Source organism: Ursus maritimus, unplaced genomic scaffold, assembly GCF_017311325.1.
Source record: "Ursus maritimus isolate PB19 unplaced genomic scaffold, ASM1731132v1 scaffold_3, whole genome shotgun sequence".
Lineage (NCBI taxonomy): Eukaryota > Metazoa > Chordata > Mammalia > Carnivora > Ursidae > Ursus > Ursus maritimus.
Window position 1 is genome coordinate 28818232 of NW_024425563.1, and position 25984 is coordinate 28844215.

The following is a 25984-nucleotide window of genomic DNA, read 5'->3' on the forward strand; positions in this document are numbered from 1 at the left end:
TTTTTGTTGTTGGTGGTTTTGTTTTGTTTTTTCATGAAAAAATTAGGCAGCTGAGTCAAGCAGTCAGTCCTGTGTTTGGGTTGCTAGCCAATCCGATAATTCTTGGATCAGGAAAATCCCTTATCTTGATGGATGGTTGGTGCAGTTTTTGTTGTAACTCAAGTAAAAACAAGATCCATGAGATAAAGTTTAGTTTTAAGAAATTTTTTTGTAAACTTAAGTTTTTCATGAAAATGCATTCAAAGAAGTTCTGTGGTCTCACAAGCTCATGCTGAATTATTTCCGCGCTTTTCTAGGTGCTGCAAAGTTGGTGGTAGCTGTGGCAGTATTTTTACTGACATTTTATGTTATTTCTCAAGTATTTGAAATAAAAATGGATGCAAGTTTAGGAAATTTGTTCGGTAAGTCCCATTTTTCCCCCTTCTTATTTTTGATTGGTTGTCTATAAATTTTTATAAATTAAATTTATCTGTCTATAAATTAAAGTTATCAGCATCGAGTAACTCTGCTGTTTAGTCTGTCTAGAAAAGAAAATGTTGTTATATCAATAAGTGTGACCCGTTAGAATATTCTGAAGTATACAATAGGAAGTCATAAAATTAAGTCAGTATAAAGCATGAATCTTCTATTCAGCATTCTGAATACATTTAATGGGGTCTATTTCATTCATGTCTAAGACATTAGTCATGGCATTTTAAATGAATGTTCTAGAAGATATCATACACTATTTGAGTTGGCTGCTGGAAAACTTAGAACCAAATCTAGGCCCCAATTAGCAAGTGGAGTCATGAAAATGCATTTTAAATACCAGCCACAGAAATCCATCTTGCTTTCCTAACCTTATTTCCTTCTGCATCATTTTTCTCTTTACCAATTTATTTGATGTTATATTGTAAATATACCATTGTAAGCTACTTTAACTCAGTTTTTTAACAAAATTCCTAAGTTAGTAAAATAAGTTAACCTTTGAAATGTTTGAATATGCTTTGGTTGAAGCGTTGTTTAAGTTATTAAAAAATTATGCGTGAAAAGTGAGAATGTGAAACCTAGAAACAGTATTTTGACCCATTAGGCAGAAACTGGTTGGAACAACTTTGATATTTCTGGAATAGTGAGTTTTGCTTTCCATAAATTAGTATTTGGAGGGGATCCCGAGACCTCGTTCACTTCTTCTCACATCTAGTTTCAAGACTCCCTTAAACCATTGGTCCTCCAACTTTAATAAGGAGTCTCCCCGGGATCTTGGTATGCAGATTTGGATTCAGTGTCTGGGATGGGGCCTGAGAGTCTGCATTTCTAACAAGCTCCCAGGTGCTGCTGAGGTTTCTACTCACAGACCACATACTGAGTATCGAGGCTTTAGACAATTCTGATGTGTAATGTATACACATTTTCCGGTGACTGTTCTTCCAATAACTACTTAACAGTACTTTTTATATTGCACTGAATTCTGTCTTTTGTACTACCCAGTAGCATCAGTGCACTGATCTTCCGTCTGCTGGAGTTCTCTGCCACACTGATGAGCTCTCAAGTAAAGTGCAGTCATACTCCTTCAGGCTGTCTTTTTATAAGTTTTCGTCTTCTCCAATTATGGAATTCCCCCCTTTGGACCTTCTTCTCAGTGTACTGGCTATTTTCCTCCTGAACCATCTGTTTTTCAACACCCATTTTAAAATGAAGTATCCAGGGGGGCATCTGGGTGGCTCAGTCGGTTAAGCGTCTGACTCTTGATTTTGGCTCAGGTCATGATCTCAGGGTCCTGAGATCCAGCCCCAGGTTGGGCTCTGCGCTGGGCGTGGTACCTGCTTAAGATTCTCTCTCTCCCTCTCCCTCTCCCCGCCCCTTAAAAAAAATGTATATGTGTATATGTGTGCACACACACACACATTATATAATATGTATGTATATTATATAATGAAATTAGTATGACATATATTTAGGATCCAGCAGAGAGTAGTCATTACAAAGCACAGTGACATTTGACTTCTGCCTACGTCTGTTACTATGGAGAGGCCAGCCTGGTGTCCTTTGAGAGCATAGCTGCTTGCAGTCGAATAATGGGGCAGAAAAACACTAAAGGCATTGAGGACTGACTCTGTTGCTGGGAAACAGTGTGTGTGGCCAGGGCACCTAAGAAAGATTGATGGTAAGGGAAGAAGATTATGGGCTGGTAGCTTGAGGCAGAAGCAAGTTGAATGTTTTTTCTTTTTTGAACTAAAGTAGAGACTCGCTTGTCTATAGGCTTTGAGCAAAGATTCAGGGAGTTACAAGTCAATGGGATGAGATTGAGCAAACAAGAAAAAGAGGGTCCTTGAGAGAAGGGAGGCAGTGGGACTATGGGTACACATAAGAAAACCACTTTGCGGGGCGCTGGGTGGCACAGCGGTTAAGTGTCTGCCTTCGGCTCAGGGCGTGATCCCGGTGTTCTGGGATCGAGCCCCACATCAGGCTCCTCCGCTGGGAGCCTGCTTCTTCCTCTCCCACTCCCCCTGCTTGTGTTCCCTCTCTCGCTGGCTGTCTCTATCTCTGTCAAATAAATAAATAAAATCTAAAAAAAAGGAAAGAAAACCACTTTGGGAAAAGGCCCACTGTTTTCAGAGAGAAGAGGCTTGGGTTTAGCCACAGGCAGTGCTTGCCCTAGTTTGGGTCTCCATCTCTAGTCCAGACCGTCTGTTAACATGCAAGGGATGTTCCATGTCTGTTTCTCATCCTTGGTATCTGTCTGTTTCATCGCCGCCAGAGCAGTTCTCTTAACAGTCGTGAACCTTTAGTACTTCTGACGACTAGAGAGTAAACTCAGAGTCCCTACTTAGGATGGCACTCACACCCTCAACCCACCTTTGCCCATCTGCCCTGTGGTCTGCCCTGCCCCTCCCCACCCTGTGCCTCACACTTGCTGTGCCCGTCTGTGCGGGATCTGTAGACACACACCCCAGCCTTGCTCGTGCTGGTTCCTCACACTGCACATCTTTCTCAGCGCCCCTTCCTCTGTTAATCCTTCTCATTCCTCTGAACTGCATAAATGCCCCTTCTTGAGAGAAATTATGCTTGAACCTCCCTCTTTTCCTATTAGAATGTGTTGCTTCTTTTTTGAACTGTTTGTTCCTAAAGCATAGGACTTACATCTCAGTTCGGCACTGATTTTATTCTGGCTTACATCATTGAACGTCTTTTATTTTCCATGTATCTTTTTCCCCTTATTAGAGAGTGAATCTTAAGGGCAGTCGTACCTTGGTGCTTCACCCAGCTCTAACACTGGGCCGTACGTGTAGACAGTACGTGCTGATTGAATGGAAAATGAATGATTGAGGATTAGGATTTTTACATGGGGAGGAACAGTATTTCCAAAGTGGGATTCATGTAGAACTCTATTAGCTAAAAAGGCACTCGTAGTCAGTTATGAACAAACGCTGAGCTACTTCGACTAGGATAGTGGTCTCTTAATTTTCATTTTGATTTTTCCTAATGTTGGGAATCTGCAAGGTTTTATTTTGTGTGTTTTGGGTATTTGATTTACACATTCTTAGGGCAGATGGCTTATTTTGTAACTGAAGTCATACACTATATCCACAAAACCTTACTGGATTCCAACTTACTGAATTGGTGAAAATTTAATTTGTTATATTTTAATTCTCATCACAGAATAATTGAGCAAAGATGGAGTTAGGGTTGTCTTTGCTATTTGCTTAGCATCTAACTCAATTTACCAAAGGGTGATAAGTTTAACTCAACATTAGAATTGTTTCCATAATCATTATACTAGGGGGTCCCATGAGGTGAACTATAGTTCTGTTGGTGGTGAATTTTTCCTTTTTTTTCTGTTTGTTGATATAATAGCTTACTTGATAGTTCTATAAATTTAGATTCAGGTTGATTGTATCATACTGTTATAGAAAAATGAACTCATTTCTAGAATGGAAGAATGAAAAATTTTGCCCACAGTTAGTTGAAATTACTAAAATACATGGTGATTTTTTAAAAACAAGTTTTCACACAACTTTTTGAGATAATTGTAGGCAGATGCACATGCATTTGTGGGAAGTGGGAAGTAATACATAGAGATTGTGCATACCCTCTACACAGTTTCTCATATGGGTAACATCTTAGAAAACTATCTACAGTGGCACAACCAGGATATCAACATGGATACAATCTGTGAGTTTTAGTTATGATTGCATTTTAACAGTGTTAGTTTTCATCACGGATACTTAACAACTAGTGAATGTACTGAACACATTCCAGGTTATTTTTGCATGTATAGCTGCAGTACTTACTGTTCTCTTAAGTTGATTTATTTTTACCCTTTCAGATTTAGACCATTGAAATAGTATATACATAAATTGCTTGACATTATTAAAAACTAAAGTATGAAATAGTTCTGATTTCTGTAGCTTGACTCGTTGAACAGCATTCATTGATGAAACCCAAATCTGAAAAAAAAAAATTCCAAGTGAATTCATTTTCTCAGCTCATCTGAGAAGAGTAGATAATAATGATTAAGCCATTAACCTTTTTCTTGAAGAGCATAAATGTTCTATTTGATATGTTACTTATTTCATAGATTTGGAGACCTTTGTTTTCAGTCATTTTAAATGATTTTTAAAGAATTGTTCAGTGATTATATAAGCAATAAAAACAACTGGTAATTTGAAACTTAAATTCAGTTGATGTAGAAGATTCCACAGTCAGTAAGCTGCTTTAGCTTTCCCAAGATAGGTTCTATCTAAACCATACAAAAGCTCAGTTTATCTTGATGCAATTTAATCTTGAATAATTCGTGATAATTTTTCCACAGTAAAAATAAAATGATGCCTGGCTGTTTATTTTCTTAAAATAAAAAATTTAAAAACTTAAAAAAAAAAAGCAAACCAAATAAAAAATGTTTATTATTGTTCCTGAAAGTGAAAAGTTGCATATAGTGAAAGAAATTAAGAAATAAAGCTATCAAGGCAGTTGGAGGAATACAAGTTGCAGGGAAGGAGGGATTTTTGCTGGCATGCTGTGCCCACACTCTACATGTGGAGAACATCCTGCTTTATTTGTGAAAATTTACCTGTTTGGCTTTCGGGTGTTAAAATTCTCAGAATTGCAGGCTTAGTAGAAGGATTTCAGTTTTGATAAATATTAGATGAAAATTAGTTTTCATCTGGTCTGGAAAGAACAGTCTTTCCAAGAGTTGTTTGTTATTGTTTAAAGATTTTATTTATTTATTGAGAGAGAACATGTGTGTTTGAGCGGGGGAGGTACAGAGGGACAGGGAATCTCAAGTGGCCTCTGCGCTGAGTGCGGAGCCCGACGGGGCTCGATCTCACAACCCTGAGATCATGCATGACCTGAACTGAAATCAAGATTTGGATGCTTAACTGACTGAGCCACCCAGGCTCCCCTGTTTGTTTTTTTTAAACCTTTAGCGTCTTTTCTCTTTACTCTTACGCAAAGTAAATGGAGGTGATGTTATGTATTTAAAAGATGATTAAGAAACTGGTTTTCCCCAAATCCTATCCCAGTAACATTTTTTGAGTTAAGTAGCATTTACCCCCTTTTTTTTTTTTAATCTCCTAAGTTTTACAAGCAAACTAGTTTGACCATTTTAGAGATTCATCCTGGCTTTTCTTCTACCTCCCTTTGCTCAGCCACATTCCTTTCTGAGCATTAGTTGATTATTGATGTCTCTCAATTCTCTTGTCAGCCCCCTGACTTTAAATCCAGAGATCTCTCTGGGTGGCCTTATCCTTTGTTAACTTGCCATTTATATCTTCATCCCAGATCTCATTTAGAGCTGGCTTTGAGACTTTCCCACTTGGATCTTCTCCAAGTATCTTAAACTGATAGGTCCGGCACTGAACCCATCCCCTACCCCTGCGTCTCACTGGATTATGAGCATCTGAGTGCAGATACGGTGTTTTCGTTCATTGGTTCATGTGAATGAATAAATGAAGGCTTCTGAAGCCGAATGTCCAAGAGGTAAACTGGATTCCTCCCTTTCCATCGTCCCTCCATCTGGTCCGTCCCCAGGTCCCGTCAGTGTTGCTTCCTTAATTGTTCTGAACCGGTCTACTTGTTCCAAACCCACAGTCATTACCTTTGCTCCAACTGCTGCTCCTGTTTATCCGGATGACTTCAGCAGCGTCCTTGTCCTTGCACACTCCTTGTCTTGAGTCGTGACTCCTCTGCACTCAGAAGGGTTGTTGTGAAAGCTCCCTACTCTGGCTTCCTGCTCTGAGCAGAACTAGCAGTTTTTATGCATGTGATCAGAGGACCTCAGACATTTCCCATTTTGCAGTGCAGTATGAGTTTGGGTGCTAGAGTGAAATAGGACTGTGAAAACTATCTCTGCAAGTTGTTAATTATGACTTGAAACAAATAAATCAGTAAACCTCTCAGTTCCCAGTTTCTTTCTCTTTGAAATAGGGATGATGATTAAATCAGTAATACATGAAAAAGTACTTATAAGAGTACCCAGCATAGGTGAATGAGCTCTGTTATATTACCCCTGTTGTGATCCCACTGTCTTCCCCGTATCTTGTTACCATAAGTTAAGCGTACCAGAATGTCTGATTTGAACAGTTTTTCTGTAAATATCTTAACACCCGAGGCTGTTTGTTCAGGGCAAAGTGAAATTGAGAATATCTGGTGTTTATGCTGCTTATCACTCTCTGGGTTTTCATTTTCTTGTTTACAAAAGTGAGAGCATTGGACCAGATGATCTCTAGAATTGATGTTTCCCTTACTTTTATGACATAATTAAGGAAATTAAAAGAATGAGCCCAGTAGGGTCCCAGCACTCTAATTTATTAAGTGGTCTTTTTTTTTCCCTTCAAGTCTTTGTCCTTATCCATGAATATTTTTCATACTTATAGAGAGGCTTGTTTTTTTGCTTTATTTCATGCATTAGACTTTCACCACGTTACTCCATTGCCTTTATGACTTCAGTGGCGCATAATATTCTGAGTGTTTTATAGAGTTAACGAGCCTTCGTTTACTTGGTCATTTTCCTCTTTTTAAACATTTACATGTTATTTTTCACTTTAACTTTCTGTTCTTCAGTTTGAGTACTGGACTTACAGGAAATTCTCAATTATCTAAAATAGTACAGAACTAAAACCCCAGTGACTATTTATAGTCAGACAGCTGGCAAATATTTGTAACACTGCATACTTATTAGCCAAATCAGGAAATGGCTGCCCACAATGCTGTCGATGATCTGACTTGTAATCCCCTAGGCTGGGATCAGGTGTTAGTGCTTTTAAAAAGCTCTAAGTGTAGATGGCCAGGTTGAGATCTGCATTAAAGTTGAAAGTTGATCTTTTGGCTTCCTTGAACTGATAAATTATAAAAGTCTTAGTAATTGACCTTATTTTGTTTATTACACCCAATACATTTCTATTCTAGAGAAATTGAACTCCTTGTGTTCCCCGCCCCCCGAATCTCCTAGCCTAAGCACCAAGATAAGTTTATGTATATTCTCCAGGACTATATATGCATGTGTACATGGCACCGTGCAGCAGGATCAACTTCTAAACACCATAATAGTCACTGAGTGTGTGTATTTCAGGTCATTTAAAGGGAAGTTCGAAATAGTGTATGATATCAGTTATATGTGAGATCTAAAAAGGACAAACTCAGAGAAACAGTAAAATGGTGGTTACCAGGGGTTGGGAGGAAGGTAAGGGGGAGACTTCACTCAAAGGGTCTAGACTCCCAGTTATAAGATTAACAAGTTTGGGAATCTCTAATGTAGCATGGTGTTTATAGCCAATAATACTGTATCATATACTTGAATGTATATTAGCAAGTGGATCTTAAATGTTCTCGCCACAAAAAAAGAACTGATAACTATGTGATGTGATGGAGGTGGTAGCTAGTACTATACTGGTTATCATTTTGCAATTTATAGATGTATCAAGTCAACATATCATACACCTAAACTCACACAGTGTTATGTGTCGATTATGTCTCATGAACGCTGAAAAAAATTGAAAAATAAATTCAAAAAGAAATTAAGTTTGTAGAGTATCTTTCTGATTGGGATTTAAATTAAAATTAGAAATAAAAATAAAATGTAAAGAAAAAATAAAATGTTCTATCAATAATTAAATACTATGGTCCATAATTCCTCTGCGTAATTGTTTATAGTGAGTTTTGTAGCCTAAAGTTACTTTCACACTTTTTCTCTAGAGCGATATTCTGATTTTTTTATTGTGTACTGAGCAAGAATTCAGGCACTTTCATTTTTATAAGTCTGTTCCATACATGTTTAAAAAGTGGGCACTTGACAATAGCTTTATTCCTTCTAATAAAGATAACCTTTTCTTTTTTTTCCTAGCAAGGTCAGCATTGGACACAGCTGCACGTTGTAAGTATTTCATCTCAGTGTTTTGCACGTGGTTTATTTTGTTTTATCTTAGGCATATGAGCACTTATATTCAAACAATGGAGAGATTTCAACATGAGCAAAATTGATTTAGACCTTTTTAAGTTATAAGGATGCTATTTGACTGGACAGCTGAATATTCTTGGTATATAATGGTATCTGTAATGGATATTTTGTTTTATTAGTGCTTTTAGTTTCAGTGGTAAAAGTACAGAAAATGCATGAAAGAAGAATTCCTCGTTAGAACTAGAACGTGAGCAGATATTCAGCGATGTGTTAGGCTTTTTACTCGTTCTAGAGTTAACCACACATTGTGCGTATATGGACTAGAAATGTAAAGTAGCAATTCAAAACCTCCCCCATCCTGAATTTTTTTAAAAAGATTTATTTATTCATTTTAGAGAAAGAGAGCAAGAGAGTACGAGCAGTAGGGGCAGGGAGAGGGAGAGAGAATCTCAAGCGGACTCTGGGCTGAGCGCAGAGCACTATGCGGGGCTCAGTCTCACGACCCTGAGATCAGGACCTGAACTGAAACCAGGAGCCTGTTGCTTAACCGACTGCGCCACCCAGGTTCCCCTCCCCCATCCTGAATTTTAAAAATAAACTTAAAAATAATTAGAAGGGAGATGGTTGGGGGATGGGCAAAATGGGTGAAGGGGAGTAGGAGAAATAAACTCCTGAGTTTAAAAATGAAGAAGTCAGAGGAATAAAAGCTGTAGCGTAAAGAATATAATCAGTTGTATTTTGATAGTGTTGTATGGTGACAGGTGGTAGCTGCGCTGTGAGCATGACACAATCACATATGGAGTTATTGAATCTCTGTTTTACACCTGGAACTAATGTAACATTGCTTATGAGATTAAATTAAAAACTTTTGAAAAATAAAAAAAATTAGATAAAATATATTTACCTTTCTCAAGATCTATTACTTCATTCATTTATGTCAATTATTAGCTTGTTTCCTAGGTGGTTCTGTTTTTTGTTTTGTTTGTTTTGTGGTTCTTTGAAACCCTCAGGGGAAGAAAAAGGCATGTATTTTAAGAAATGTGTGTCTTGGTGTTTTTACATAATGCCCTTTCTGGTTTAAGATATGAAACAAACTGATTATAGAATCTAACACTTTTTTTAAAAAATCTCCCCCCGAAGCTACAAAACCTCCCAGATATAAATGCGGAATCTCAAAAGCTTGCCCCGAGAAGCATTTTGCTTTTAAAATGGCAAGTGGAGCAGCCAATGTGGTGGGACCCAAAATCTGCCTGGAAGACAATGTGTAAGTATTTTTCAGTCTGGGAGTATATGGTGTGCTATTAAATTACAGCAAATTGAACCTGAGTTTAATGCATCTTTTGAAAATGTATTGGGCGTGTTTTAAAGAAAAGTGATTTCAGTTTTCATTACACAGTTTTTTCTCCCAGGCATTTAAAGAGCCTTAAAATTCTGAAATTTCGTTTTAGAGTGACATAAGAAGCCTTTATCCAGCTTCGTGTAAAGACGAGGGGTTTCCTCCTTGTGAATCCTCTAGATCTGAGCTGTCCCATCCGGTAGCCATAGGCACATGTGACAGTTTAATTCTGATTCTTAAGTAATCGGGAAAAAGTTAATTCATTGAAATGAATGAGAGGTAAAAGTTCAGTTCCTCAGTCACCAAGTGCTCAGTAGCCCCCCTCGGCCTGTGCCCACGCAGCTGGACGCAGAGCATTCCACCATTGCAAAGAGGCCCGTTTGGCAGCACTGCTCTAGGTAATGAATGAATGCTCTCTCACAAACATCCTTCGTTTTTCATGTCTGAGTGCTGCCCATCAAAGTGTGAAATAATCCAGTCATAAGCTCCCCCTGTTGTGGTGCAGAACCGTTGGCCACGAAGCTGAGTGATTTCTGTGCTCCGATGCTCTCCAAGTACAGTTTCCAGGTTCTCAGTCTCCTGCCTTCACGTTGACTCCCATTTGCACGTGAGGTTGCTGTCTGAAATCACAAGCCCTCCCTTTAGGTGGTTGCTTTTAATCCGCTGTTCCCTGGGAAATTAGAGCGATGAGCTGTTCAAGCAGCCGGGGGCGGTGCAGAGCAGTGGGGGTGCGTGAGAGGAGGTCGAGGAGTCAGGGCCAGGCCACCAGGAACCGAAGGGCTTGTCCTGAGTGTGTGAGTCCTCGAAGGTTTTCAGATTCTGGCACGTCATGATTTCATTGATGTTGAAAAAGTTATCTGGCTGATGTATAAACTGAGTCAAGGAGTAGAATAGAGAGAACAACTGGAAGGCCCTCGCCAGAGCTGCCAAGGCTCTTCGACGCTGCCCCTCTCCACGGTGGTGACAGTTTTCATGCGCAATCACTGAATATCTAAGTAGATACTAACAACGTGTAAGTAGCGCTTTTAATATTTTCCTGCACATGCCCTGAGTACATGCGCACTCGTTTCGGAGACGACTAGTCCAGATCAGAGCTGCTCGGTGGGGATGATTCTGCTCCGCAGGGGACATTCATCAAGGTCGGAGGTGTTTTGAAATGTTGCGGCTGTAGTGGCACTGTTGTAAGGGCCGCGATGCTCTGACACTCCCCCGGTGTGGCGGGACAGCCTTTCCACGTGATTTATCGGGTCTGTAACGCCGTCATAGACTGAGGTTGAGTAACCCCAATATAGACAAAAGACGATGGTTAGATTAGGGTGGTGGTTGTGGTTTTAAGGACGGATGCATCAGGATATACTGTAGGGATTAACATGGATTCCAAACTTTGTAGTCGGGGATGCTGCGTATAAACATCAAGTGTCAACTAATGAATCATCGAGCCTTACATCGAAAACCGGGGATGTACTGTATGGTGACTAACATAATATAATAAAAAATCATTATTAAAAAAAAAATAAATAAATAAACATCAAGTGTCACGCAGTACGGGAATCGTAGCTTCTTTTTATTTTGCATTAGAGAACCCATTAGAATTTACTTATGTTGAAGATACAGCTTTTATTTTAGGGATATACTCATTTGATCTCAGTTTATATGAAGTGGATATTAGGATAATATTTCACCTTTTATTATAATCTTCATGTTTGGTGTAGGAATATATAGCAAACTATTTTGATGGATTTATTCATTTACTTTACCTTGAGGGGCCAGATCGCGTTTTTGATTGGAAGGGTCAGGTAAAATCAAGGAGAGTGTATAAGTACTTATGTAACCATTCAAAGTGTAACCATTTAAAAATATGAAAACCGTTCTGAGCTCATAAATAATAAAACCAAAAGCAAACAGGCAGTTGGCTAGATTTGTCCCATGGGCTATATAGTTTGCTAAACCCTGCTCTAAACTAATCATTTTAAGATAGGGTAGTTAAAACATAAAGTAGGTCTTCGAAACAAAACTATGTTCAAAGATGTAGAATCTCTCTATATAATACTTTCTTTCGATTTTTTTGCCTGGAGATGTGGAATGGTTGTGGGGGAACCTTCATATTCATGAAGGATAAAAGAAGATGTTTCCACTTGTGTTAATAAGACTGGTTTACATATTTATAAATTTATATATTTGAAAATCTTCAGTAGTTTGTCATTTGTTAGTTACAGGTTTGCCCTAATTCCAGGTTTTAAAAATTGGTTAGCTGCTGCCCTCTGGTGGGAAGCCTGTGCCATACTGCTTCTTTGTTGCCTGTACTTCTGCTCTGAGATAGACACAGCCGCTTACTCCAAGATGGAGAAGACGCTGTGAAGCTTTAATTATTAAGTATCAAGACACCATGGTACATAATGATTAATGTAACAGGTTAATCATAGCTGTTGCTTCTTAGCATTAATGATGGAGTTCACATATGTGTTTCTCACAGGAGCAGAGCAAATGCATTTTGAAACTGCCTTCTTTTGGGCAGCGTGTTTAGTCGGTTTCCTTACGGCTCACCTTTCAGAACTACTCTTGAACACATGAAAAAAGTCTGCTTTATTACATGTAAATTTTAGAGAATGAAAAGAAAGATTTTGAAGGCAGATATGCAACCCATATGGGTAGATAAATAGTTAAGTAAATGCTACTAAGCTTTTCCAAATCAAATTTTTATGCTTTTCGTTTCTTAATGGACCTTCAAGGAGAGTTGTTTTTTTAACTCTTTATTTTGAGATGATTACAGAAATCACAGGCAGTTGCAGAGATTGGAGTAGTCCTGTGTATTCTCTACCAGTTACCCCATGATTGTATCTTAATTAGATACAGTGTCAAAACCAGGAATTGGCATTGGTACAAGGTGTGTCATTCTGTGTCATTTTATCACATGTGTAGATACGTGTAGCCAATACAGCCGTTGAGATGCAGAATTATTCTATCGCCACAGAGATCTCTTTTATACTACCCTGATAACCGTCACCCCCACCATCACTGACCCCTGGCAACCGCTCATCTTTTTATCATTTCTATCATTTTGATGTTTTGAGAATGTTACAGAAAGAGAATCATAAAATATGTGACCATATGAGATTGGCTTTTTTGACTCAGCCTAATGCTCTTGAAATACTGATGCATATTAATTACTACTTCTTTACTGCTGAGTAATAGTCTGTATTGTGGGTATACTGCAGTTTGTCCATCACCTATTGTCCTCAACCGAACAACTTAATTGTTTCCAGTGTTCAGCTGCTAACCAGTAAAACTGCTGTGAGCACCACGTGCATGTTTTTGTGTGGATGTACATCTTTATTTCTCTGCAGTAAAATCCCCAGGAATTCTGGGTTGTGTGGTAAGCGTATATTTAATTTTGTAAGGAGCTGCCAAACATTTTCCAGAGTGACTGCACCATTTTACATTTCTACCGGCAATGTATGAGAGATCCAGTTCCTTGCATACTTGCCAGGATTTGGTGGTGTTACTGTTTTTTATTTTAGCTGTTCAGATGTGTGGTGATATCTCAGTTTAATTGCTAGTGATGTTGAATATCTTTTAATGCATTTTATTTGCCACCTGTGTATCCCCTTCAGTGAAATACCTATTCATGTCTTTGTCCGTTTTCTAATTGGATTGTTTTTATTTTTTTATTACTGCAATTTGAGTTTTTGAGATACATTTTAGATATGCATCCTGTTGTCAGATATGTGGTTTGTGACTCTTTTCTCCCAACCTATAGCTTGTCTAGACACCCTTTTCACTAGGATCTTTTGTAGTGCCAAAGTTTGCAGTTTTGACGAGTTCTAATTTATTGATTTATTCTTCTTTCATGGATGTGCTTTGTTTTTTGTTTATGGATTGGTGTCATGTCTAAAAATTGTTCACAGAGCTGTAGGCTTCAAAGATTTTCTTCTGCATGATTTTTTATAGTTTTATGTTTTACATTTAAATCTGTGATTGTTTTACATTAATTTTTGAATAAAGTATGAAATGTAGGTTGAGGTTCAGTTTTGGCCTATGAATATCCAGTTGCTTCAGCACCCATTTGTTGGAATGACTGTCCTCCCTCCATTGAATTGCTTTTGTTCCTTTGTTAGAAAATAAGTTGGCTATATTTCGATTGGTGTATTTTTTGGTTCCACTTGGCTTTGGGTTCTGTATTCATTCCGTTGATCTGTGTATTAATCTGTCCACTAATACCACATGCTCTTGATTATACTAGTTTGGAGTAAGTCTTTAAGAAGGGTAGAATAATTCCTCCCATTATTATTATTTTCTTCTTCTTCTTCTTCTTCTTCTTCTTCTTCTTCTTTTCAAAATTAGCTGCTCTAGTTTCTTTGCCTTTCCATATACATTTTAGATTACCTTGCCTCTATGTACGGAAAATCTTCCTGGGATTTTGTTAGGAGTTGTGTGAAATCTGTGTATTAATTTGGAGAGAATTGACCATCTTTACTATTCCGTTGATGAATATGGCGTTTCTCTTTATATATTCTTTGTTATCTTCCATTACCATTTTTGTGGGTTTCGGCTTACAAGCCCTATACATGCTTATTAGATTTATACCTAAGTATCCTCCCCCCCCTTTTTTTAAGCAATTGTAGGTGGCATTGTATTTTTAATTTCAGTTTTCATATTGTTAGTATATAGACACACAATTGATTTTTGTGTGTTGTCTTGTATCTTATAACCTTGCTAAATTAATTTATTATTTCTAGGAGTTTTGTTTTTGTTATTGTAAATTCCTTGGGATTGTCCGTACAGACAGACATGTCATCTGCAAATAAAGACAGCTTTATTTTTTCCTTTCTGATTTGTGTGTCTTTATTTCCTTCTCTTGCCTTATTGCATTGGCTAGGATTTCCATTACTGTGTTGAATAGTAATGATGAGAATGGACATTCTTGACTTGTTCCTGTTCTTAGGGGAAAAGTATTGTCCTTTACCATCCAGTATGATGTTAGGTGTAGATTTCTGTAGATGTTCTTTATCAAGTTGAGGAAGTTCTCTATTACTAGTTTTCTGGGACTTTTTATCATGAATGGATGTTGAATTTTGTCAAATGCATGTTCTGCATTGAAATGATCATGTGATTTTTCTTAAATCTGTTAATATAGTGGATTACGTTAACTATTTAAATATTAAAACACGTGTGTATCTGTAGGCTAAACCTGACTTGGTCATGGTTTATGATTTTTTAAATATGCTGAATTCTATTTACTAATGTTTTGTTAAGGAGGATTTTTGCCTGTATACTAATGAGGGATATTGGTTTGTAGTTTTCTCATGATGTCTTACTCTGGTTTTGGTATTATAATACTGGCTTTATAAAATAAATTTGGAGGTATTCTCTTTTCTCTTTGTGTAGTAATGTTGATTCTTTTTTTTTGTGTGTGTAGTAATGTTGATTCTTTTTTTTTTTTTTTTAACATTTGGTACAAGTCTCCAGTGAAACTGTCTAGGCTTAGAGATTTTTCCAGTGAGGTGTTTATAAACTGTGAATTCAATATCTTTAATAGTTACAGGACTATTTAAATCATCTATTTCATAATGGATAAATTGTGTTAGTTTGTACTTCTTGAGGAAATGGTCTAATCTGAGTCGTCAAATTTACATGGGTAAATCGTTCATAGTATTCCTTTATGGTTTTGCTGTCTGCAGGGTCTACAGTGATATCCCATTTCACTTCTGATATTGGTGATTTGTGTCTTCTCTTTTTTTCCTCTGTCAGTCTTACTAAAGGTTTGTTAATTTTATTGACCTTTTTAAAAACCAGCTTTTTGTTTCATGGATTTCTGCTGTTTTTAATTTCTTTCCTTCCGCTTACTTTAGGTTTATGGCATTCCTTTTAGTTTCTTTTTTTAAGTACTTAGTGCTATAAATTCCTCTCTTGGTACTCTTTTAGCTATGCCTCACAAATTTTAATAAGTTGTAGTTTCACTCATTTCATTGTGTTTTTTAATTTCCCTTCAGACTTCCTCTTTGACTCATGTGTTATTGAGAAGTATGTTTTTTAGTTTCCAATTTAGTTTGGAAATTTTCCTATTATCTTTCTGTTACTGATTTCATTGTGGTTGAATAATACGCTTAGTGTGATTTCAATTCTTTTAAAAATGTTGAGGTTTATTTTGTGACTCATGATATGGTCTACCTTTAGTATATGCTCCATGCACACTTGAAAAGAATGTGTATTCTGCTCTTGTTGGATAGAACGTTCTTTAAATGTCAGTTAGACCCTGTTGGTTAATGCTGTTGTTGAGTTCTTCCGTACATTCGGTAATTTTCTGTCGATCAGTTGTTGAGAGAGGGCTGTTGACGTAATTGTGATTGTACGTTCGTCTGTTTCTCTTGTCAATTTTATCTGGTTTTGATTCACATAGTTTGTACCTCAGTTTCTTGATACATACACATTTAGGTTTACTCTCTCTTGGTGAAGTGACCTTTCGATCATTATGTAATCTCCCTCTCTGGTAATTTTCTTTTGCTCTGGAGTCTATTTAATTGGTGTTAATATAGCCACTCCTACTTTCTTTTGTTTAAACACCTTTATTGAGATATAATTCACATGCCATACAATTCACTCAACCATACAGTCACGGTTTTTAGTATACCCAGATATGTACAGCCATCTCTACAGTTTTCGAACGTTTTTATACCTCACAAAGAAATTGTGTCCTTTAGCTGTGTTGACCTTTTTCCCCATTCCCATTCCACTCCCTCCCCCCCACCCCAACCAGCCCTAAGTAACCATGTTTCACTTTCTGTCTCTATAGATTTCCCTATTTTGGACATACCACATAGAAGGTATTATATAATCTGTAGGGGTTCTTTTGTCATCAGCTTCTTCATTTAGCATAGTGTTTTCAAGGTTCATCCATGTAGCATGTATCAGTACTTCATTCCCTTTTATGACAGAATAATCCTCCATTGAGTATAGATATATCACATTTTGTTTATTTATTTGTCAGTTGATGGACATGTGTTTATTTCCACTTTTTGGCTATTATGAATAATGAACATTTGTGTATAAGTTTTGTATGGACACGTTTTCATTTTTCTTGTATACATACTTAGGACTGGATTTGGGTTCATATTGTAATTCTGTGTTTAACTATCTGAGGAGCTACCACATTATTTTCTGAAGTATCTGCACCAATTTACCTTCCAATGGCAGTGTATGAGGGTTCTACTTTTCCACGTAACACTTGTTATTATCTGACTTATTGATTACAGCCATCCTAGTGGGTGTTGAGTGGTATCTCATTGTGCTTTCATTTTTGCATTTCACTGATGGTTAATGATATTTAACATCTTTTCATTTGCTTTTTGGCTATTTGTGTATCCTTTTCAGAGAAATGTCTATTCATACCCTGGCCATTTTTATTTTATTTTTTTTAATTTTTTTATTTTTTTAAAGATTTTATTTATTTATTTGACAGAGATAGAGACAGCCAGCGAGAGAGGGAACACAAGCAGGGGGAGTGGGAGAGGAAGAAGCAGGCTCCCAGCGGAAGAGCCTGACGTGGGGCCCGATGCCAGAACGTCGGGATCACGCCCTGAGCCGAAGGCAGACGCCCAACGACTGAGCCACCCAGGCGCCCCCAAACCCTGGCCATTTTTAAATTGGCTTCTTTATTATTGAATAGTAATCCTGTGTTCTTCTGAGTAATGTTTACATGATTTTTCTCTTTCTACTTTTTTTTTTTTTTTTTACCTACCTATATCATGATATTTAAAGTAAGTTTCTTGACCTGAAACCATGAAACTACTAGAAGAAAATCTAGGGAAGAAAGCTTTATGACATTGGTCCGGGCAGTGAATTTTTTGAGTAAGGCACCAAAAACCTAGGCAACAAAAGCAAAAGTAGACAAATGAGATTACATCAAACCAGAAAGCTTTTGCACAAAAAAGGAAACAATCAAGAGACTGGAAAGTCAACCTACTGAATGGGAAAAAAAATTTGCAAACTATATATCTGATAGATTAACGTCCAAAATATATAAGGAACTCCTACAACTCACTAGCAAAAACCCAAAACCTGATTAAAAAATGAGTAAAAGGCCTAAATAGGCATTTCTCAAAAGAGGAATACAAATGGCCAACAGGTATATGAAGAGGTGTCTTACTCTTTAAATGAAATGTCATCCAACATTTGTGTTAGAATGGCACTCATCCGTCACCTGCAGCCATGCATTAGCTACAGGTGCAAGTTCTATGAAAATCAACATACTCTGAGAATCACTTGGCTATGTGGGATGCATAATGCAATATTATAGCTTTTTTTTGTTTGTGAAATTGTGTGCTACAAATCATTTGTATCAGTAAAGCTTATAATCAGCTTAGGCACCTGTATGTGTAGGTATGGGTGTCCCACGTGTGGACATGTGTGTGTCATATATGCGTCCTTCCCCCTCTCCATCGACCTCAGACCAGTTGTTAATCATTGAATAGCACACCACTGGCAGTATTACTATTACCTTGAATCTTTAGAATTGCAGATACCTACAGTTTAATTTATTAATTCTAATTCAGCAAACTGAACCGTTACACAAGCACATTTCCACTCATCCCTTCTATTTCACAGAATCGTAGTGGTCTGTAAGCTGCCACTGGATGTTGATTATCTCAGATGTAACAATACAAGTGACTGTGGTTAGATGCAGTGATTAAATGAATACAAGATTCCTTCTTCTGGGTATAGAGAAATTTTACATTGATAATCACTGAGAGAATGTTTACAATTAGGTGAAGTAGGTGAAACTCTTCTTGCTTTCAGATTATAAAGTATCTCACTTCTGTTTCATGTCTCATGGATATTGCAAAAAGTAAAAAAAAGATTATCAATTGTTTGATCCTTTGAGGATGGTGCAAAATATGTGCATACTGTCCACATGTTTTAAGGATTTTCTGAAATGGTATTTCATAACCTGACACAGTAGCAAAAAATGGTCTGGTATTTAGGCCCTGATACTTTTTAATATATCGATTTGTGAAATCTTACTTAAGGACATTGCTTTAAAATTATTTAATATTAGACTGTCTTCTCTGATGTAGTAGCGATCTTTTAATCTCCACTGCAGTTCTTAAACAATTATGTGTACGTACAATATCCCCAACTTTTTTTTTTTGGCTTGGCTTTATTTCTCTGATACATGTTTATGTGTAGTATCTAATTCTAAATTTGTCTTGACTTTTCTCCTTCAGTTTAATGAGTGGTGTTAAGAATAATGTTGGAAGAGGGATCAATGTTGCCTTGGTAAATGGTAAGCATAATTATTTTACCTTTCAGATGTGGTCAGTGGATATTCATGTGGCCCAAAGTAGAATGCACTCTGTTATCAAGGGATCAGGTCAGAAAGTGCTACCCTTGACACGAAAGCCCTCTTCACAACTTCCTCACATCCTCCTAAAAAACCAACGATACGTGGAGACTTGTGTGTAAATGTGAGAGCATTCTTTCTTGGAAGCACCCCACTTGCTGTGCACTGTGTGGAGAGTTTCCCATGAGGTTGTCAGGCTAAAACCAATCTAACATTAAATTGGTGAATTCTGAAGATGTTGGATTCTAACAATTTGAAGATAGAAAGACATGAGGGTGTGTACACGACAAAGGGTGATGGCCTAGTGGAAGGGGTGGGGAGAGGGATGAAGAGTTAAAATTAATCGTTAACTCTTCAGTATTGTCCACATTTGTCACATAAATTCATTAGTGAAAATAAGTTCATCGAATCCTGAAGGTCTCAAGTATTCTTGCAAAATCAAGTATGAAAATATGAACCCATGAAATAAGGCCTAACTGCATGCTTGTCTTTTCCTTCTGGTACAGTAACCCTCTAAGGCTGTATAGGGTGATTAGGGACCACAGCCACGTTACCAGTTCCTAGTATAGGAAAATATTTTTTCTTTCTTTCACAACAAAAGCTAAGTTTGTGCATTTTTACTTTCTTTATTTTCTTAGGTAAAAGGTTCTATACGTATTCGTCTAATTGATAGCAAAAAAAAAAAAATTTGAAAAGGGAAATCAGTGAAAAAATTTTAAAAGATGGCTTTAGTGGTAGAAAGCATCATCAATTCATCTTTTTGTAAAAGGTTTACATATTTTTTGGTAATTCTTAAATAAGGGAAGATGGTAGCACATAAGGATGAAACTATCTAACTGAATTTGAGTGGTCTGCAGTCGGCTGTGGACTCCAGTTTGCTGCTCCTTGGCTTATAAGATTCGTGAAAAAGTCCAGAATTTTAATTTATCCAAAAGTTACTCTTAGAAATATTTTTCAGATGCATACAGTTCAGATTTTAGGTCTTTCTCAGAATAATTCTTTTTCTGCTAATGAAGCCACACCCATCACTGGCTAAGATCACTTGTCTTACATAGGGCATGTTTCAGTTGCATAATCTGACATGAATTCCATCTCTTTCAGGAAAAACAGGAGAAGTATTAGACACCAAATATTTTGACATGTGGGGAGGAGGTAAGTGTGAATAACACGTTAACTCTTCTGCTGCTAGCGCTGACTTTTTAAGCCTCTCAATATAATGTAGCACATTAATGAGAGATTGATGGTATGTTTATGTTAGTTCATTTTCTCTTACTTTTCACTAAAAATCCAGCTATATTTAAGCAATTGGTCACATTGCTTTTACTTTGCTTTTTTATAGAAATTGTGTATGTAGCTAAGAGCAATAGTATCAAAATTGAGATTCTAAAAATCTGAGTCCTATTTTCTGTAGAATAACTAATTGAAAGCCTTGGATCCTTTAAGTCTCTGACTGAAATTTTTTAAAAAGAAGAATTTGGAGAAGGGCATAAGCAATTTAAGCATTTTTAACTGAATTGATTTTTTTGCAATGATTTGTTAGTCTCAAAAGTAAATTATAACTAGGATTCTTATTAAGTAGATGAATATTTGAGAGTAGGTGTTTTCTTTATAGTTCATTGCGCTTAGAGCTGTTCACGGGTATCTTCCTAATGTGAAGTTCCTCAGGGAACAGGTGTGGGTCAGTTACCCACATGCAGACCTAGCACCTTGAACAAGAGTGTGCCCAAAAGAACTTTCTTCCTCAAATCTGATGTAAGGCTGACACTGATTTATCTTTTGATTCTTTTCTGAGTTGTTGGTTCAGGATATTTCTCAGCATGAGGCTGTGCCCTGCACCTCCCCGTTTCCAACCCATTTATAAAATCCCTCGACACCAAGAGTTAGAAGTCTTCTTGAAGTTTATTTTTCATTTTCAGACCATTCAGCTTTTCTGATACTTCTTCAGCTTATAATGAGATGCAATAGTTTGTTATTTTTTAAATGAGATTAGGACTTCTCATAGCTGTCAAAACGATATAAACTTAAGATGCTGCCTGCAATTTTAGACTCTAATGGCATAATTGGCCTACCAACACTTATTACCTGGAAACTCTCTTGCAAAACCTGTGTTGAAATCAGCTACGTGACCAAGAAGCTCTGTTGCTTCATCACAGGTAGATTAACTACGCCAAAAAGCCTCTTCAGGTGAAGAAATAGTTGCAGTTGACTTCCGTCTTTGCGTTTAAAAGGAAGTGATTTGTTAGCTCCTCTGTTATATTTTCTCAGAATTGAAAATGCTGTTATTATAAAATAGAATTCAGTTGGCGCGTCTTTGGAATTTTTGCTGTGGAAGGAAACTGAGTATGTGTGAAGTGCCCCAGCTCTGAAGCAGCGGTAGGCCGGGGACATTGGAGAGTTCAAGACGTAGAGCAGCTGGTGGCACGTGGTCTGCCTCTGGCATCGCCAGCGTGTCGCCACAAAAGTGGTTTATTTTTAAGTTTCTGTGTGTGTTGGTGCACTAGGTGAAGCAGGTAATGACCATAAGATTTGCCATGATTAGATGGAATCTTCATTCCTCCCCTAGTTTACAGTAATCAGGTATGCCCAGAGATCCCTTAACGCAGAGTGTATGTATGTATGCATGTGTTTGTGTGTTTATATAAATTTTTAAGAAATTAAAGAACCTTTTATGAATTAAATAAAAACTCTGTATCCTCCTCTTAGATAAGTACCCATACCAACAATTTTACATATGCTCAGAGAATCTGTGAAGATTTTCTTCTGCCCTTCTCCCCCAGCCCCGTCAAATTTCTATTTTCAAATTTTAAGTCATGCTTTCATACAACTTTGCTACGGTTTTTTCATTTAACCCCTGGAATATGAGTACAAAAGACACAGGATGAATCAGGATTGGGAAATTCTAAGTTGATGGTGGGATCCTATTAAAGGATAAAGGTCATTTTACCCTGTTCATAAGATTTGTCTCCCTTTTGGTTACTCTATATTTGAAATTATTGATTTGCAAACACTTTATATTTTAGTTAATATTAACTTTTGAGAGATTATCGTGATGGCTACTTAGTCACTAAATAAACCCCAACACCATCAATACTTTCTTTTTCTTCAGATGTGGCCCCATTTATTGAGTTTCTGAAGTCCATACAAGATGGAACAATTGTCTTAATGGGAACATATGATGATGGAGCAACGAAGTATGTAAACTTAAAAGTTTATATTAGTTTTGGAACTATAATTAATTGTAAAAGCAATACCTTTTCAACGAAAAAAATTATAAAATAGAGCAAAGTAATCAAATTCCAGATAAACACTATTAACATTTTTTTTATTTGCTTCCTTCTTTCTGTGTGTTTATCATACATATATTGTCATAAAATTAGATCCACACACCTCAAGTTTGTTATGCTCTTTTATATTATGTTTTTAACCTTAAATTGTTTTCTCTAACATTAATATTCTTCAGTAGCATTTTTCATGGCCCTGCCAGCAGTTGATCATAAGGGCCCCACCTTTATTTAAAATTCCCTATTATTGCCAGATTTTTTGGTATTATGAATAACATTTCGATAAACATCCTTTTCCATAAATGTTTTTGCACTTTTGATTATGTCCTTAAGGTAAGTTCCTAGAAATGGAGTCAAACATGAAAGATAAGTGTGATATGGTTTTCATAATGTTTAATACATGGCAATTTATAACTTTTTTCTTAAAATTGTGTATGTTGTAAAATTTGGAAAATCTAGAAAAGTACAAAGAAGAAAATAAGTTCCAGTTCATCTACTCAGTGATAACCACTGATATTTTAGTTTCCATCTCTAGTTTTCTTAATACACATATTTTCTTCATCTTAAACCTTTGGAATGCTAGTAGTTACAGCATTTCTTTTGATTTTTGTATTTGGTGAATATTTTCCCACAACATTAAATAGTTTTGATAACAAAATGTCCATGTCTACCTCATATAATTCTTAAACATGCATCAAGATTTAGAATTTATTTAACAAAGCACCTACTGCTGGACCCTCAGGCTATTTCCAGATTTTCATACTTAGCCAAAATGTACCATCTTAAAAATTTTTCAACAATACCTTTATTTCCTTAAGACAAATTTTTTTGAGGTAAGGTATTGAATTAAAGGATGTGTATGTTTTTAAAAAAGGATTTTTTTTAAAAGTCTGTACCAATTTAATATGTCTGTCAGAAGTTCCAGGACACTGATTGTTTTTAAGAAGTGTTGGAAAGGGATTTTGTTAGTGTGCCTCTCTTTGGTTATTGATGAGATTGCAGTTTTGTTTTTTTTTTTTACACAAGTGTTTTTGGCTCTTTCTCTTGTAAAGTGTCTTTTGACCATTGAGGTTGACTCCTACTGATGTGTAAGAGCCCTTGGTATGTTAAGGATATTAACCATTTTTCATGTGAAAATACATGATTTTGTGTTTATTTTTGTTAATTTATTGTGCTTTTTGACTTTTACAAGTTTAGACTAATTCTTATTTAGTCAAGTGTATGGATTTTTCATTTTAGTTTCTTCTTTTATACTTGAGCAGTATTTTCCCATCTCCAAATTAATTACTTAGTAGATTTTCCTCTTCCGGTGACTTTACTGTTTCCATGTATTTTTAAAAATGTATTCATTAGTTCCCAGTGATTTACAATGCCTGTTTTTGTGTAGGTTTGACTTTATTTTTAGAAGTTTTGTTCTTCCTGCCCCAATAAGACACTATTACAATTTCTTTTTTTTTTTTCTTTTTTAAGATTTTATTTATTTATTCGACAGAGATAGAGACAGCCAGCGAGAGAGGGAACACAAGCAGGGGGAGTGGGAGAGGAAGAAGCAGGCTCGCAGCGGAGGAGCCCGATGTGGGACTCGATCCCATAACGCCGGGATCACGCCCTGAGCCGAAGGCAGACGCTTAACCGCTGTGCCACCCAGGCGCCCCACTATTACAATTTCTTAATAACTATTTTATGAAAATTAAGAGTAAATCACCTTTCTGGGGTGGCTAAGACCCCTTTAATAGCGTATCTCAAATCCCTTCTATGATATTTTATCCAGATGAAAATATGATACTTTTATCAAGAATAAAAGATATCCTTTACAGATTTTAATTGAAAAGCATTGAAATTCCACTTCAGTGTATGGCCTACTGGGCACTTGGGCGGCTCAGTCGGTTGAGCGTCTGCCTTCAGCTCAGGTCATGATCTCAGGGTCCTGGGATCGAGTCCCATATCAGGCTCCCTGCTCAGTGGGAAGTCAGCTTCTCCCTCTCCCCTTGCTCATGCTTGTTCTGTCTCTCAAAAATAAATAAATAAAATCTTTTTAAAAAAACCCCAGAAAACAGGGCCACCTTGTGACCGTTTTAAAGCTGAGGTGTTTTCTTTGACATGTGTTGTATCTGGTTCAGCTAAGGATGTGTTAAATCCATAGATCGCTAAAACTGGAATAAGCATCCATTGCCATTTAGCTACATAGAACTAAACAGAACGTCGTTAGGATTTCCTTATCAAAAACCAAGCAACTTGCTATTTGCTTTTGCTGCTAGAATAGGATATTACGTGTATAATTTGAGGTTTTAAAATTTTTAAAAACCCTGCTTTTCTGAATAAACGCACATGACCTCTCTTTTTCATCATGTTATTTCATTATTACACCTGCTCGACTTGAGACCTGTTTCTCTTCTGCTAATAAGAAATTGTAGCCATACCTACGAACTAAGGCAGGATGGTGTTGTTTCTTTAACTGCTGTTTATTGGTGCCCATCACTTATACCAAAAGCAGCCTCAGAAGACGTTCAACCTGTAAGACAACAGACATCTACACTTTGATGTCTTTACACTTGTATATGTATCAGTATATGGTTCCATTTCTGCACAGTTACATGAAGTCAGTTGTGTGCATTTTCAGTTTGGGGCACATGAATTTGTATTTCGAATACTTCCCTTCTTCCAAACACGGGTGAAATAAATTATATCATGTCCTTTATACAGAAATGGACAATCCTTATAAATGGCCATCTCCATCTATTAAATATAACAAAATATAAACGTATACCTTGGCAGGGGTCTGATTGTGAAACATTTGAAATGGTTCATCAGTGGTGGAATACCCAGTCCTACATGGGAATAGAAGCTCAGCTTTGACGATGTGTTAGTGCTTTTCTGTACATAAAGCTGCTGGATTTTGCCTCATAAGGAATACTTTGTTCTCCCACTTATACCCAAAAGAGCCCCCCCCCCTTTTTTAAAGATTTTATTTTATTCTGGAGAGAGAACGCAGGCACACACGCTCACCAGAGCGAGCACAAGCAGGGGGAGCGGCAGAGGGAGAGGGAGGAGCAGGCTCCTTAGCAAGCAGGGAGCCCGACGTGGGGCTCCATCCTAGGACCCTGGGATCAGGGCCTGAGCCAAAAGCAGGCACATAACCAGCTGAGCCACCCAGGCACCCCTACCCAAAAGCGTTTAGGATATGAAATGGATGCGCCTGCTTTCTCCAACAGGGCGTTGGTATCAGTTCTCCATAGTTGTTCCTGTCTGATCCCAGTTAGTCCGATTTGCAATGAGCTCCTTGGCTGTACTGTGAACTTCTGAGAACATCTGGGGTTGGTCTCTATCACAGCATTTCCCAAAGTGTGTTCTGGTGGGATCCCAGTCCTCTGAACTTGTACTGGGTGAGTAAGTTTGGAGATGGCACCTTGCATTTTGCCCCTTTCAGGGATTTACAATGCAAGGCCCCGAAGTTTGGCCCTAAGTAAACCTCTTTACCTTTGTTTATCCCAGTATTTCTTGATTTTCACAAGGAAGCCCATTTTATTTGTGGGTTTTTTTTTTTTTTTTTTTAAGATTCATTTATTTATTTGCAAGAGAAAGAGTGTGCAGGGGGAGGGAGAGAGGGAGAAGGAGAGAAGCTGACTCCCCACTGAGTGCGGAGGCTCTTC

At 37.2% G+C, this 25984-nt stretch overlaps 1 protein-coding gene across 2 annotated transcripts in view; it reads left to right on the forward strand.

Annotated features, from left to right (window-relative positions):
* The window catches only part of FAM3C (FAM3 metabolism regulating signaling molecule C), a 51801-nt gene that overhangs the window by 15761 nt on the left and 10056 nt on the right, over positions 1-25984 (forward strand). The window contains exons 3-8 of one of the 2 annotated variants that reach the window (XM_040644065.1): positions 297-401; positions 8327-8356; positions 9521-9644; positions 18938-18996; positions 20155-20205; positions 22160-22244. In XM_040644065.1, the coding sequence (XP_040499999.1) occupies positions 297-401; positions 8327-8356; positions 9521-9644; positions 18938-18996; positions 20155-20205; positions 22160-22244 (454 nt within the window). The remainder of the gene's footprint in view (positions 1-296; positions 402-8326; positions 8357-9520; positions 9645-18937; positions 18997-20154; positions 20206-22159; positions 22245-25984) is intronic. The other variant, XM_040644066.1, reaches the window with a different exon arrangement.